General features: G+C 45.5%; 1 protein-coding gene across 2 annotated transcripts; it reads left to right on the forward strand.

Moving 5' to 3' along the window:
* Positions 1-2,165: 2,165 nt before the first annotated feature.
* On the forward strand, positions 2,166-7,566 carry LOC123151645 (nucleolar protein 58). 2 transcript variants are annotated; one of them, XR_006475751.1, is made up of 6 exons: positions 2,166-2,323; positions 2,397-2,712; positions 4,459-4,649; positions 6,101-6,341; positions 6,602-7,027; positions 7,284-7,566. XR_006475751.1 is itself a non-coding variant. In XM_044571326.1 (5 exons), the coding sequence occupies exons 3-5, from the start codon at positions 4,481-4,483 to the stop codon at positions 6,957-6,959; spliced, it is 768 nt and encodes a 255-aa protein (XP_044427261.1). In that variant the 5' UTR covers positions 2,166-2,323; positions 2,397-2,712; positions 4,459-4,480; the 3' UTR covers positions 6,960-7,094. The 2 variants fall into 2 exon arrangements, 1 of the variants encoding a protein (XP_044427261.1); XM_044571326.1 differs by lacking the exon at positions 7,284-7,566 and having other exon boundaries at positions 6,602-7,094.
* Positions 7,567-14,348: the final 6,782 nt, after the last annotated feature.

Raw genomic sequence — 14,348 nt, forward strand, 5'->3', positions numbered from 1 at the left:
TTGTACCGAAGATCCTATAACCAAACCTGTCTGATACCATTGATAGATTGCTTTGGATCGGTTAGGGTTAGGAATCTATGGTGGAGTACCTTCTCTGTGACTCGAGGAACTCCCGGTGCCGGCCATGGTGATGGTGGGGAGCTCGGCGTAGAGGTTGACGGTGAAGTGGCTGGTGGCGCTTCCCATCGCTTCAGCGCTTCCCTCTTGATCGGACTAGGGTTAGGAGTGGGGAACAGTGGCGGCGACGAACCTCATACCTTGTGCCGTGGTCCCCACCTCCTCTATATGGCATTGCGCGACAGGGCCCATCAGCCTTGCTTGGGCTGGATGCCCCCGATCAGGGCGTGGGTCAAGGGTCCAATGGGACGTTGGGCCCATTGGGGAAGAGATCAATCTAACAAACCTAAGATACTAACTTATAATACTATGCATTACAAAGGTAGTAATATATACTAGTATCATGATACTCTCCATTACAACCAGTCTAAGCAAGATAGTTTGTGTGCTCAGATTTTAAAAGCTTGTCATTATTCACTTGGTAAGGTTGAGAACATAGTTTTCGCGGGTTATGCTTCTTCGTCATGGACAACGATTAGGAGAGTTGAGAACGAAAGGAGTATCCGTGGGGGTTAGCACAACGACTTTCCGACTGTCTACTACAACAAGTTGTGCCCGGCGATGGAGGGGCGATGACGGCGCGTCGGCTCGTTTCAGTGTTTGCAGTCATCGCTAGGTGGTCTATGAATCTGGATGTAATTTTTATTTCTGGTATTCGTTGTACTGCCATGATTAAAGATGAATAGATTGGAAGTTTTTCCGAAAAAAAAGAAAAGAAAGGAGTATCCGTGGGGGTTGACTCCGTGCAAACCCACTTTCTGCCGTGTGATGGATCCGAGATACTAAAAATAAGATCTTCCCCAAGACGTGTGATGATACGTTGACATGGAGCTCGGGGAAATATGGTCTTTTTATGGTAAAAAATGCATATACTCTAGCGTTGGAGGAAGCTACAGGAGACAATGCATTTGCATCAAGCTCGACTCCTGATGGATGCAGACCGTGTTGGAAGTACATTTGGTCCTGCGATGTTTCTCCTGCTATAATTTCTTGTCTGATGGGGTATTGCAACTGATTCATTACCAACCTGGCAATACAAACAGAAGGGAGGACTTGGGAGACCAACGTCCGTCCATTTTGTGGCAATGGCACAGAAGACAATTTCCATCCCTTTTGCTTATGCCCGAGAGCCTTGGAGTACCATGTCTGCTGTTTGGAGGCTACCAACAATTAAGGAAGTTGAGCACACGGGAACGAATGGCTTCTCCATGCACTGGAACAACCTCTCGTTGATTTGGAAAGAAATATACTCCTATTAACGTTGTGGGGGTGTTTGTTTATACGTAATGAGATTCTCCATGATTTTTCCCACGGGTGTGTAGGAGCTAATTATTTTTCCTCATGGTTTTGAGGGGTTTGGGTTGAATAAAGATCCACTCGAGGGTAAATCGATCGAATAGGCCGTGACTATTTCCGTGTGGATCCCCGTGGTTTGGGCCTAAAACCACGGGGAGGGCGTATATACTAATCCATGTAAAGGGAAATCAATTTTGCACGTGGGTGTTTGCCGAAAATGGTGCTTAGAGCATCTACAGCTAAATTGGCCCCTCAAACGTCCACGCACACGACCGGATGCGTCCGATGACACCTTAAATTTTCGTTCCCATATTTGGATATCTCAATTAGCAAACCACAAATTCACATTACACGTGCATCGTAAACTTCTAATACAACATGGATCAAGCCGGATCTCTTCCACGCCGGAGTTATCTGCCCCGTCACTGTCGTCCTTCTCCTCTTTGGATGGCATTCGGGCTATGGCACGGACCGTCCGGGCTTGCTCTCGGGGTGAGGGCATGCGTGTTCCTCATGTGTCGCTTACGGAGGATACAGACACAAATAGCTTCCTCTTCCGTGGCAGCGCGGCGCGCCGCCACATCGGTGACGGGACGGTCCTCGCGCTCCCGCCCCTCTTGTTACGATGGACACACTGGCCCCTATAACACAATAGTTTTTTTGTTTTGAGAAACAAATCACACGAAGGTTTGCGTGGATAGCTGGGCTTTGGATTGGAGACTCAGCAAAGCCATAGGCTGTTTTTTCTTAAAAAGAAATTGACAGTGGGCCGGGCTTGTCCAGGCCAGGATTCGCCTGCACTTTTCTCCTCCGCAGTCTCTCTCCACTGCAGTGAGAGGAAGGAGCATCGGCGGCGCCGCCGACCTCAATCGGCTCCGTCGGCGGCAGCCACCCTCGACCTCGAATCGAGGTCAGTCGGCCCCTTCTCCTTGCTCCCCTTTTCCATCTCGTACTGATTTCTTCTGTTTTCTCTTCTTCCCTAGCTTGTTGGCGGCGGTGTCTGATCGGAAGGAGAGGGGAACAACCTGCCACCCCCCCTCTGCACCGTGTCACCGGCCAGGTAATGGTCTCCCTCCTCCCTCCCTCCCTCCCGCGCCCGCCCATCCCCGCCGCCCTCAGCTGCCCCTCCGGATCCCTCCCTCCGGCCCCTCTCCTTCGGATCCCGCGCCTCCGCCTCCTTCACTCACCGTCGACGGCGACGCCCTCCGCTGCTCCACTTAGGGCCCCCGCGTCCTTCATCCGCGCGAGGGCGGGTCCGCTCTTCCCCGGCATCAGCAGATCTTCATCAGCGACAGCGAGGTGAGCTCCTGACCCCTCCTTCTCCTCGACTCCCAGCTCATGTCCGGCTCAGTTTTGATAAGTAACAGCAGGTTTGTATTAATTGGCTGTGATATCGTTGTATGACTTTGGGTGTGAAATCCATTGAGAACACTTGTAATTTTTTTGGCCCCTTCTAGCTGGTTCAGTGTTTTGTAATGCCGAAGAATCTTATGATCCTTCTATATTTGGCATATCATTGCACTGTGACATTTATGCAATTTAAATCTGTATCATCAATTTGAAACATTTGCAAAGTTGCCTAGTGCGAAATTTATACTATTTGAATACCTTGAGTACATATATTTGCGAAGCGAACTTGCAACCTTGTCTGCGCAACACCAATGGAAACATCCTCTCTCAAAAAAAAAAAAAAAACCACCAATGGAAACATGGGGTATGCTTGTTCATTGAGCAAGACTCTGTAAAATATACTCCCTCCGTTCCAAAATAGATGACCCAACTTTATACTAAAGTTAGTATAAAGTTGAGTCATCTATTTTAGAACGGAGGGAGTACATGTGAGGGGGTGGAGCTGGTGGTGGAATGTTTTGTCAAATTCCAAATGTATTAGTGGAGCGGAGGTTTTTGATTTATGAGGGCTGGAGGGTTGCTGAACTGGCCGTTAGTCTGCCCCTGTTCGTAGAAGGTAGGAAAAATGCGCCTTTTGGATTTTGCTGTTCTAAATCCTCAAGATTGTTGAAGCTGAACAATTTTTTTTTTAACTTTTATGGAAGTCCATTTTACAATAACTAATTGGTAAGATTTATTAGCTTGTAGGATTGACTCTATTGTAGGACGGAATCACTAGTTTATGGGACCGCTTGGCACAACAGTTAAGCATGGCGACTCTGTTTATATGTTAAAGAGAGCCCACATCCGAGCATCACCCGCACCTTGTCATCTTGAAGGTTCCAGATCCATGCTGCTGTTCACAAGGATTTGATATTTCTTCATAACTATAGGCAGTTTAGTAATCCTGCCGAATAGATAGTAAAATTTAAAGTGATAATCTAACATAGGATGCCAGTCCGAAAACCCCACTTTTGTTCATAATTTATACTCTCTCTGTTTTTGTATACAAGGTCACTATCTCATTTTTCAGATACCAAGAAAACAAAGCCAACTAATAAATAGCACAGTTAATTGTGTGGAAAACCTCTCATGTTCCGGGCTAATTAAACATTTTGCATGTGGTGCCTCTTTCTCTATGGCTGCATGCAACGTTCTCATTAATAAGCACCATCGCACGAGGCAAAAATCTAGTCAATGCTTCTTGGGAAGAGATAGTAGCCTTGTATAGTTGCAAATTGTATTTTTGATAGTGGCATTATATTTAAAAACGGAGGGAGTAGTATTTTTTATCAAACATCAAATATGGTGTGAAAATTGGATTTTTGTTGTAAAGTTCAGTTTGTAGAACCTCGGTGTCATACTTGTGAATTTGTGAATGAAAAAGGGCGTACACAGTGCTGAAAGCGGCCACACAAGGTGTGGTCTGGGGAAGGCAATTTCTGGACGCCTTACTCTTGCATAATAATTCTGCAAGGAGGCTGGTTCGAACCCAGGACCTCTAGGCCACAAGCGAAGAGACTCTAACAACTGCGCCACGCCTGCCCTTCTGTCATACTTGTGATTTGACTGCTAATAAATTGTTCTTTTGATGTTGCTTTAGATCAGAGTTTAATATTGTTTAATGTACTAAATATTTCATTTCTGTCTCCATAGTTGCTGAAGTTCAAATTGGGCAATGGATCTGGACACAGAGAATCGTCTAGCTTCATTACTCCTTGAAGAAGCACGGAGATTACAGTTAGAGGCTGACAGGGAAGGTGTTCATGCATATCTGCGAAAGCCCAATGTTAGGCATCGTCCAAACTCCCGTTTCCTCACAGCCACAGTTCGTGGAGTTCAACAAGGTTAGCATCATGTTTGTTTTACATTATCCTTGCCTCCTGGTGTTGATTACCTGATCAAAGCAGCTGTAATCATGTTTTTTACTGAAGAAAATGTTTTTTTATGTCCTTGAAACCTTCTCATTAGGAGAATTCATCCAAAACTAATCACAATTGAACGCAGTTACAATTTGGCAATCATGTAGGCACCACTTTAAATTGCTTCCTCTAACTTGGGGTGGTTCACTAAATAAGCATTAATGACTACTTTATAAGTATTTTTGAACCGAAAGTGTCAATCGGTGTGCGAGCACAGATGCTCCGCTTATCTCGCACGTTGTTCTCTCCTAGATTCATGAAGGTTCTGGTACTGCAGCTTGTATAAAAATCGGTATTTTCTCCTTCACTGTTGATCTGGCCCACACTGATCGCTGAGTTATTGTGCCGGATACTCACAGATGTCTTCTGGCCCAGACACCATTTCACGATGTGGGCAATCTGCACCTTTCTCCATCGTCCTGAGCAGACCCATTAACACATTCCATCCCAGAAACTTCCATAAAAAAAATCCCACAAACAACTTCACTTCTACCAGCAAGCTTTCCCCTTCAAGATTCTTCTCCTACCTATACGGTACCAAGCACAGACCACCACCAAACCCCCCCCCCCCCCCCCGGCCCCAACTCACTCCCTAATCCTCGATCGTCCTCCCTGCCACCTCGTACTCTGCTGCCAACAAAATCCTCCCGCTGATTTCTTGCCGGGACAAGGTCCCTTCATCTCTTGCACCCGGATCTACAAGTGCGTCAAGAAAGATCCCTTGCCACAAATCTATATGTAATGAGTCAATTATAGCCTAAATCTAGTCCCTGCTAACCTTATCAGTACATGCACTCCACAGACCGGACTGTGTGGTTCTTCAGATGGCCTGAAGGCTACGTCGCCGAGCTGGAATGCCATCCTGTCGCCCAGCAAGACCAAGCTCAGCAGCCTCCGGTAGGTGCACATCAAGCTGCACCTTCGAACTGCTTCGCCTCTCCAACCTCCTTGTTTGCAATGGAAAAGTTGAGGAATCCTCTCCGTCCGTACTAACCAGAAAGCTGTTTTTCTGTTCCATGCACTAGATTAAAGCAAACCTTACGAGCTGTGGCTCACCACCAGAGTCTCCAATGGAAGTAACGATGACTCTCACGCCCACGGATGTCTGCCGTTTTCCTGCCCCACAGAACATGACACCAGCATACGTATGCCAGACAAAAGCACATTTAATACCGCTCAGTATTTCCCAGGTAAAAGAACTGGAGCAGATCACGAGACAACATTCAGTGGCGCAGATATAGTGACCATATGTGCTCGGAGTAGAAACCTCACGTCCTTTTTTGAACTCACATTGCTCATTATATCGTGAAATCGAATCATTTAACTTTCTCATGCGATTTTATTATTAAATTGACACTTGATTGTTCCCCCTGCAGCAAACCGTGTTGTGGAGGTTGATGAAATGTGGCGTGCCAGGGAGAAGGAACTTGAACTTGAGTCTAAGCTGAAAAGAAGAAATAAAGAGCGTGGTGACTCTAGAGGGGAGAAACGCAAAGGTGACTCGAGAAATATGAGTTCCAACTCAAAGATTGAAGAAGAAACCACTTATAATAGTTCTTACTCAGACCAGGATGATGGTCTAGGGGATGATGAAATTGAAAAGTTTCTGCATTCAAGGTTAGTTTCTTCATAGAACAAGCGGACAGTATATTGATTGACACCTGCCAGATAACTAAGAATTTCTCTGCTTATGTCAAAACTATTGATGCAAATTATCTGCAGTATTATAGTCGTAGTATCACATTATTCTGCTGAGATTGCCATATCCTATTAGGTGATGTTTTTCAAGGGGAGTGTTATGTTTAACTTGTGCGCATTTGCATCTGTTACATATTTTCAGTTCTGTTTACAAAATATGTAATTTGGTGCTATGTCAGGGTAAAGCGAGGAAGAGGTGCCGTTGGCTCTAGGATGGATGAACCTGGTCCATACCTAAAGGCTTCATCACATTGTCGAGACGAAGAACCTAGCCCGGATATACGTTTGGAAGAAAAATGGGAACGGCGAGTACAAGGTCCGGAGAGGCCACTGTTTTTGAGATCCAAGTCTCCTGATGATTGCTGGCATAAGGAAACATTGGACGATAAGCCATCCAGCTCTTCTGAACCACGCGGAAAAAAGGAAAATAAAAAGGAGAGGAAATCAGAGAAAAAAGAGAGAAAGGAGAGAAAAGATAAGAAGAAATCTAAGCATCGGCACCGCCACCACCATCACAAAAGCCGAAGAAGGGAGTGATGTGCCTGGAAATCCATTTCTGCACCCGAGCTCATCTGCACCCGAGCCGACGAAAAAAATCAAAACAAATACTAGCAAAATTCAAAAAATTCCAAATAAAATTTGTGTGGTAGACAATTTGATGCGCGAGGCCCGCTCCAAATTTCAAGTCATTTGGACATATGAGCAGCTCTCAGCAAAAAAGACAAATTGGGGGTCTGTAAAAATGTTTACTGTTCATGTACCGTTTTGGCCTGATTTGTCTTTTTTGCTGAGAGCTGCTTATATGTCCAAATGACTTGAAATTTGGATCGGATATCACGCATCAAATTGTCTACCACACAAATTTTTTATTTGGAATTTTTTGAATTTGTTTTGAATTTTTTACGAATTCTTATCTAACCAGGTGCAGATGAGCCTGGGCACCAAAACGCCCTATTCGTGATGTGCCCTATTACTGAACTACAATATGTACACAAGAAAAGGTTCTGTTACTAAAAGATGCTGCTACCTGCTGCTGTTACTTGTTCATTGGATACCTGTGTTGTAACTAAAACTCGGCCAGTGCGTACAAGGGGTTACGGTTGGCACTGTACCCCGTGTTTAAACATGATCATATTATGTGTTACTCGAGTTGAACTTTCTTTGCTTATAACATGATTGGCATCTGATGAAAGTGATCGTTTTCGCTTGTGTGACATGATCAAAGGTCCACATCTGCAGCGAGCTACTCCTTTCGTTCCATAATATAAAAGCGTTTTTAGTGTTAAACACGCTTTTATATTATTAATTTTCGATGGAGGGAGTAGTACTTAACCATGAATATCTGTTACTCCCTCCGTTCCATAATATAAAAACGTTTTTAACTCTACACTAGTGTAAAAAACACTCTTATATTATGGGACCGAGGGAGTAGTTATTTAGCGGCCACGTCGACGCCGATGTCCTTGTCCACCTTGCCAACAGGCACGTACCCCTGGCCCACTTCATGGCGTCGCGTCAATGAATCTACCTGTGCCGCCCCTCCTACTGCATCGATTCTACTTCATTGACACTGCCCATGTCTCCAGCTGCTCGATGTCAGGTGTTGTTGGCCCATGTTTTGTGTATCGAAAGCTCCTATTAGCGCAAGGATCCAGAGCTGCACCATCAAAGACCTCCGGCTGCCGGGGAATAGTCCATTGCTCGCAGAGACCGAGCTTGAACTGCTCATGTAGTGGTGACACTATACTTGTCTTTGGCCAAATTAAATTATAAAGTGATATTTGGAGTTTTGACCAAGCCTTTTTTTCTCTATATATGATGTTTATTTAGGGCCTGGAAGAATCGGTTTCCAGTAAACCTTATTAATCTCAGATCTCTTCTAATTAATTTCCATGCGAAATCATTTGAACACAATTTTCAATTATTTAACTTTCAAACCAAATTTGTTGAATTCAAGCTAATTTTGTCTACACCAGCCAATTCCGGCCAGCATTTTCTCCACCGGGAGGGGCAGGTAAACTGGTAACTGGTCGGTTACGCAAAATTCTGACTGGATTTGAGAAATGAGAACCTTATTTTCTTTACTACTTGGAGGTTAATTAGTAATCTAGACCTGTTACTGAAACCTTACTGCCACACATGTGCTCGGCAATGCTACTTTTTTTTTAGGGAAGGCAATGCCACATTTTAAAAATAAACAAAAAAATCGATATTTTTCTATGAAATGGAATCCTCCAATTTTTCTAGATTTTTATTTTGAAAAAGGAAATCGAGCAATGGGTGGTCGCAACATAGGAAAAAAAGAGGACAGACTACTGAACGTCTCTGAACATTTCCAGGTTGCCCCTACAGGCAACGAGCACACAACCAGCATAAAGCAAACCAGAAGACTTGTGAAAAGAACAGTACTATACAGCACCCCAGTGCCCTTCCTATTCCAGCCGATGGTTCTGAAAACCTCACTTGAAAAGCGCATATACAATTTGGCTCCCGAATTGATCGCAGCTTGGTTTTGGCCCTTTACCTCTAAAATAGACCAGGGAGATACTAATATTCCACCAGCAGGTTAGTTACATAGACTGGGTTGTGAGCCTGAATTGCAAAAAGCCAGCACAATTGTATCGAAGTTTATCAAAAACCATCAAAAACACTAAGGCCTAGTTTGGCAACACCATTTTTCCAGAACCATAGTATTCCAAAACCTCAGTATTTCAATAGATCTTCGAAACAGGCTCGCGCCCCGCTTTATAGATAAAGCACCGATCAAAGTACACGGCCGAACGATACATAGTGGAGAGGTAGCCCTCTTACAAAGCGGATCCTGAGATCTCGGTGCCACGCAGAACCTACGCTACCGAAGAAGAACAAGGGGAGATCAGAGTATAACAAATACTCCAGTTTATGAAAAACATATTTTTTTCTCAGTTTTGATAAAACCACCGAGGTGTTTGGCAAGTGGCAGTTTTTCTCAGTTTTCTTTGGTTTGGACAGACTGTTACGTTGTTGCATGCATATTCAGCTACACTCATGGATCAGCTTGTGCTAATGGCCACCGTATGCATGCAGCCTTGCACGGGCATGTTCTCTCCGAGATGCTAGGAAGGATCTGTAGTAGTAGCAGTAGAGCTATCTGTTGTAATGAATCAAAAACCAAGCTAGTTACAACATGCACTGCAAGTCGACATGTGTTTTCAGCCGGTACTAAGTCGTCATTTGTACGTGTATGTGTGCCCCTCTAGCCGGATAGATCGATCGGTTAGCTATCAATTTTACATGTCACGAGCATCGATGGCCAGAAGAAGATGAACACAAAGAAACAACCCAGCAAGCGTTTCTCAGTTTTTTTTAAAAGAGGTCCGGACCTCTTTTTTATATACTACAAAAAGACTATAGTTTTAGAGATACCACAGTTTGTTAAACTGTAGTATTTTTTTCATCCAAACGACTCAAAGTATTGAATACCAAGGTTTTTTTAGAAGCCACAGTATTTCTTAAAAACTACAAAAATACTTTGGCTTCTAAACGCACCCTAAAGTTTGAAAAAAAAACATCGTTTTTTTACCAGAAATACCAACTGCTTGGTTGACTGTGTTTTGACGCAAACGCAAAAACCGACAGGCGGGCTCCGCTCTCTGAGCCGACGTGGCAGGGGGTCACGGGCCGCATGAACGGCCATTAGACGGCATGACTTGATCTGGCCATTCATTCGTGCCATGGGCACCAGGGCCAACATGTTATCTCCCTTATTAGAGTCCATATATTAATAGCATTGCATCTTAATATAAGATAAGTTTCTATTTTCGAAGTAATATGAGACAATATGTTAATTGCTTGCTGATATTGGATAAGTTATAATTGCATTTTTTAGGATACACGATAATTTAATCGCTGCCGGTTTCAACAGAACCATTGCTATTTTGACACTTCCAACAAAATGCATGCATGCAGCTATATGATTGCGCTAAGATTTGAAAAGTGGTTTTATGATTAGAGCTTAATTAGAGCATGCATGCAACTTTTGACAGAGTGCATGCCCCACCCACGCACCTCTCATGCTTTTCATTTAGACTTGTACATTTAAATATATTATATCTTTTAAACCGGTAGTCCAATTTATATTTTGTTTACATATTCATGTTCCTTGTGACGAGGGCGTTGAAATAAGATCAAGTCCAAATATGTTTTGACTTTATTTAAAATTCTGAATAAGATTCAAATTTTAAGATAAAATAAAAAATACAATCATGCGAAAAGCTAGCATTAGCATGCATGGACCTCCGGTCATTAGTGCATCAATCTTAAAGCAAATGGGCGGGCTTAACCCTGACACGCACGCCCATGCGAATTTCCATGCTAACAAAGTGTTGTGTAGGGTCACCTAAAAAATATGTGTGTAGCTACAAAATGAGCGACAATTTTTTCTCCCTTCAATTGATCACAGATTCACGAGCAAAATATACGAGGCAAACGATGCAATTTGCAAACTATCCAGACACTGCAAATCGGAATATTTTCACCAGAAAAAAGAACCCGGAACATTGGCGGCCCTTTGGGCCATGGCCGAAATTTGCGTTCCTCTTCCGTTATGGGAAGTGGGAACAGATCTCTCCACAGTAAGATGGATACGAAGAAGAGGAAATGCGAAACCCTAACCTACGCGACCGCCCCTTCGTCTTCGCGCCGCGGTGAGCCGGACCATGTTGCCTCGCCGGAGGAGTGGAGGGACTGGGCGTCGCTGCCCCACGACGTCCTATACATCATCCTCAGCCGACTCCGGCTGTAAGACAATAGGCTTTGGGGGGAACCGGCACAACTCTCTAGGGGTGGCCTATCACATATATATATAATGAGGTGGTATACAACGTTACAATATACACATGGAAATACAGTCTAACACCCTCCCTCAATCTTAGCCACTTTCTAATGAATCTAGAAGGGTAAGATTGCGCCTGCAAGTCTCAAACTGTGGCAAAGGCAATGGCTTGGTGAAGATGTCAGCAAGTTGATCCTTGGAAGAAATAAACTTGATCTGTAGTTGCTTCTGAGAGACACGTTCACGCACAAAGTGATAGTCAACTTCAATGTGTTTCGTTTGGGCATGGAATACCGGATTTGCAGAAAGGTATGTAGCACCGATGTTATCACACCAAAGAACAGGAGGCTGTGATTGGGGTATACTTAACTCCTGAAGCAAGGACTGTACCCAGATAATCTCTGATGTGGCATTGGCCACAGCCTTATACTCAGCCTCAGTACTGCTACGCGAGACAGTAGCCTGTTTCCGAGCACTCCAGGCAATCAGGTTAGAGCCAAAGAAGACAGCATAACCCCCCGTGGATCGCCTGTCATCCGGATTGCCAGCCCAGTCTGCATCAGAATATGCTGAAAGACAACCAGAGTCAGACGGCCGAATATGCAAACCATGAGCCACCGTGAAACGAATATAGCGCAAAATCCGCTTAACAGCAGACCAATGAGTGTCACGGGGTGACTGCAGATACTGGCAGACTCGGTTAACAGCATAGGAAATGTCTGGTCGCGTGATCGTCAAGTACTGGAGCCCACCAACAATACTCCGGTACTCGGTCGCATCAGAAGAAGAAAGAAGCACACCATCAACAGCATTGAGCTTATCAGTGGTAGACATGGGTGTAGTCGTCGGTTTGCACTTAAGCATCCCAGCTCGCTGCAACAAATCCAGAGAGTACTTCTTCTGCGTCATAACAAGACCAGCAGCACGAGAAGTAACCTCCACACCAAGAAAGTAATGAAGCTTCCCAAGGTCCTTGACCGCAAAATCAGCACCAAGTGAGCGAACAAGCGCAGTAGCAGCCGACTGAGAGGAGCTGACCAAAATGATATCATCTACATAGACCAACAAGTACATAGTAACCTCAGGCCTTTGAAGAAGAAACAATGAGGAGTCAGCAGTTGATGATGCAAAACCATGAGCACGAAGAGCCATTGCAAGACGAGCATGCCAAGCACGAGGAGCCTGCTTCAGACCATAAATTGCCTTGGACAGACGACAGAGATGATCAGGACGATCCGGATCAGAGAAACCCGGAGGCTGGCGCATGTAAACCTCCTCCGCCAAGACACCATGAAGAAAAGCATTTTGAACATCAAGCTGACGAAGAAACCAACCTCGAGTAACAGCCAGAGAGAGAAAAGTCTGATGGTAGTAGGCTTGACCACTGGACTGAAGGTGTCTTCATAGTCAAGTCCAAAACGCTGTCGAAAACCACGAGCAACCAGACGAGCCTTATAGCGCTCAATGGACCCATCAGAATGCCTCTTCACTTTGAAACCCCATTTGGAATCAATGACATTTACCCGTGATTGTGGAGGAACAAGAGTCCATGTCTGATTGCGAAGAAGCGCTTGATACTCCTGCTCCATGGCCTCTCTCCAATGAGGAATGCGCATAGCAGCTTGATACGTGCGTGGCTCAGAGGATGGATCTGCGAGAGCAGCAGACATGCACGCCGCTAACCAAGCAACTGTGCCATCGTGACGTTGCTTAGGCTGAAAAATGCCACTCCGACTGCGCGTATGTGGACGTAGAGCAGCAGCAGGAGCCGGCGGAGGCGAAGGTGACGGAGACGTGACGGTCGCCGGAGATGCAGGAATCACCTCAGGCGAGCTCGGGACAGACGACTCCGGGCTGCATGGCGAAGACTGGCCCGACGACAGGGGCTCAGAGGCCATGGGCGAACCGAGGGTGGGCGAGGCCAGCTCCGGTGACACCGGCCCAGACGGCCTTGGCGAGGCGAGAGTAGGCGAGGCCAGCCCTGGTGAGAAGGGCCCAGACACCCTGGGCGAGGCAGGGGCGGGCGAGGCCAGGCCTGGTGATGACTGCCCCGACGCCCTAGGCGAGACGGGGACCGAGGAGGCCGGCCCAGTCGGCGGGGTTGCAGGGCGCGACGATGGCGAAGGCAGCCCAGAAGCCAGAGGCGACCGGGCCAGGACGTCGATCGGCCGTGCATGAGCACGGAAACCGAGGCCATGCAGGGGCGCCATGTGCTCCTCATGCACAACAGAAGGTGCCGAGGATGAAGGCGGTGGCGACGAAGAGGAAGACGGTGCTTCCAGAATCTCCAAACGAGCCCCACGACCAGTGCCTGCACCATGGTTAGGCAACAATAGAGGAGAATATGCAACATCATCAAATTGGTCAGAAGCAACAGAGGTGAATGCATGACAGGTGGCTCGGTAGTGGACACAGGGAGTTTAGCAAAGGGAAAAACATGCTCATCAAACACAACATCCCGAGAGATGTAGACACGATTAGTGGGAACATGAAGACATTTGTATCCTTTATGAAAAGAGCTATAACCAAGAAAAACACACTTCTTGGAACGAAACTCGAGCTTACGCTTGTTATATGGACGGAGATGGGGCCAGCAAGCACACCCAAACACCTTGAGAAAGGTGTAATCCGGTTGTTCATTAAGGAGAACTTCAATGGGAGTCTTCATATTCAAAACACGAGTGGGAGTACGATTGATGAGAAAACATGCAGTGGTGAAAGCATCACTCCAAAAACGAAACGGAACAGATGCATGGGCCAAAAGAGTCAGACCAGCTTCAATAATGTGACGATGCTTACGTTCTACTGAACCATTCTGCTGATGTGTATGTGGACATGCTAAACGGTGAGTGATCCCAAGCGACTGAAAGAAGGAGTTGAGGTTGCGATACTCGCCACCCCAGTCCGACTGAACATGAACAATTTTGTGCTTGAGAAGGCGTTCAACATGTTTTTGGAACTGAACAAAAATGTCAAACACATCAGATTTACGTTCGATAAGATAAAGCCAGGTAAAGCGGCTGTAAGCATCAACAAAACTGATATAATAATTATGACCACTAACAGAAGTCTGAGCAGGACCCCATACATCTGAAAACACAAGTTCTAAAGGA

The sequence above is a fragment of the Triticum aestivum genome, chromosome 7A (assembly GCF_018294505.1).
Source record: "Triticum aestivum cultivar Chinese Spring chromosome 7A, IWGSC CS RefSeq v2.1, whole genome shotgun sequence".
In the NCBI taxonomy this organism is placed as follows: domain Eukaryota; kingdom Viridiplantae; phylum Streptophyta; class Magnoliopsida; order Poales; family Poaceae; genus Triticum; species Triticum aestivum.

Coding starts and splice junctions, on each gene's coding strand:
- LOC123151645 (XM_044571326.1), top strand. CDS start 4,481: ATGGATCTGGACACAGAGAATCGTCTAGCTTCATTACTCCTTGAAGAA. Junction 4,650..6,100: donor AGTTCGTGGAGTTCAACAAG/GTTAGCATCATG, acceptor TTCCCCCTGCAG/CAAACCGTGTTGTGGAGGTT. Junction 6,342..6,601: donor GAAAAGTTTCTGCATTCAAG/GTTAGTTTCTTC, acceptor GTGCTATGTCAG/GGTAAAGCGAGGAAGAGGTG.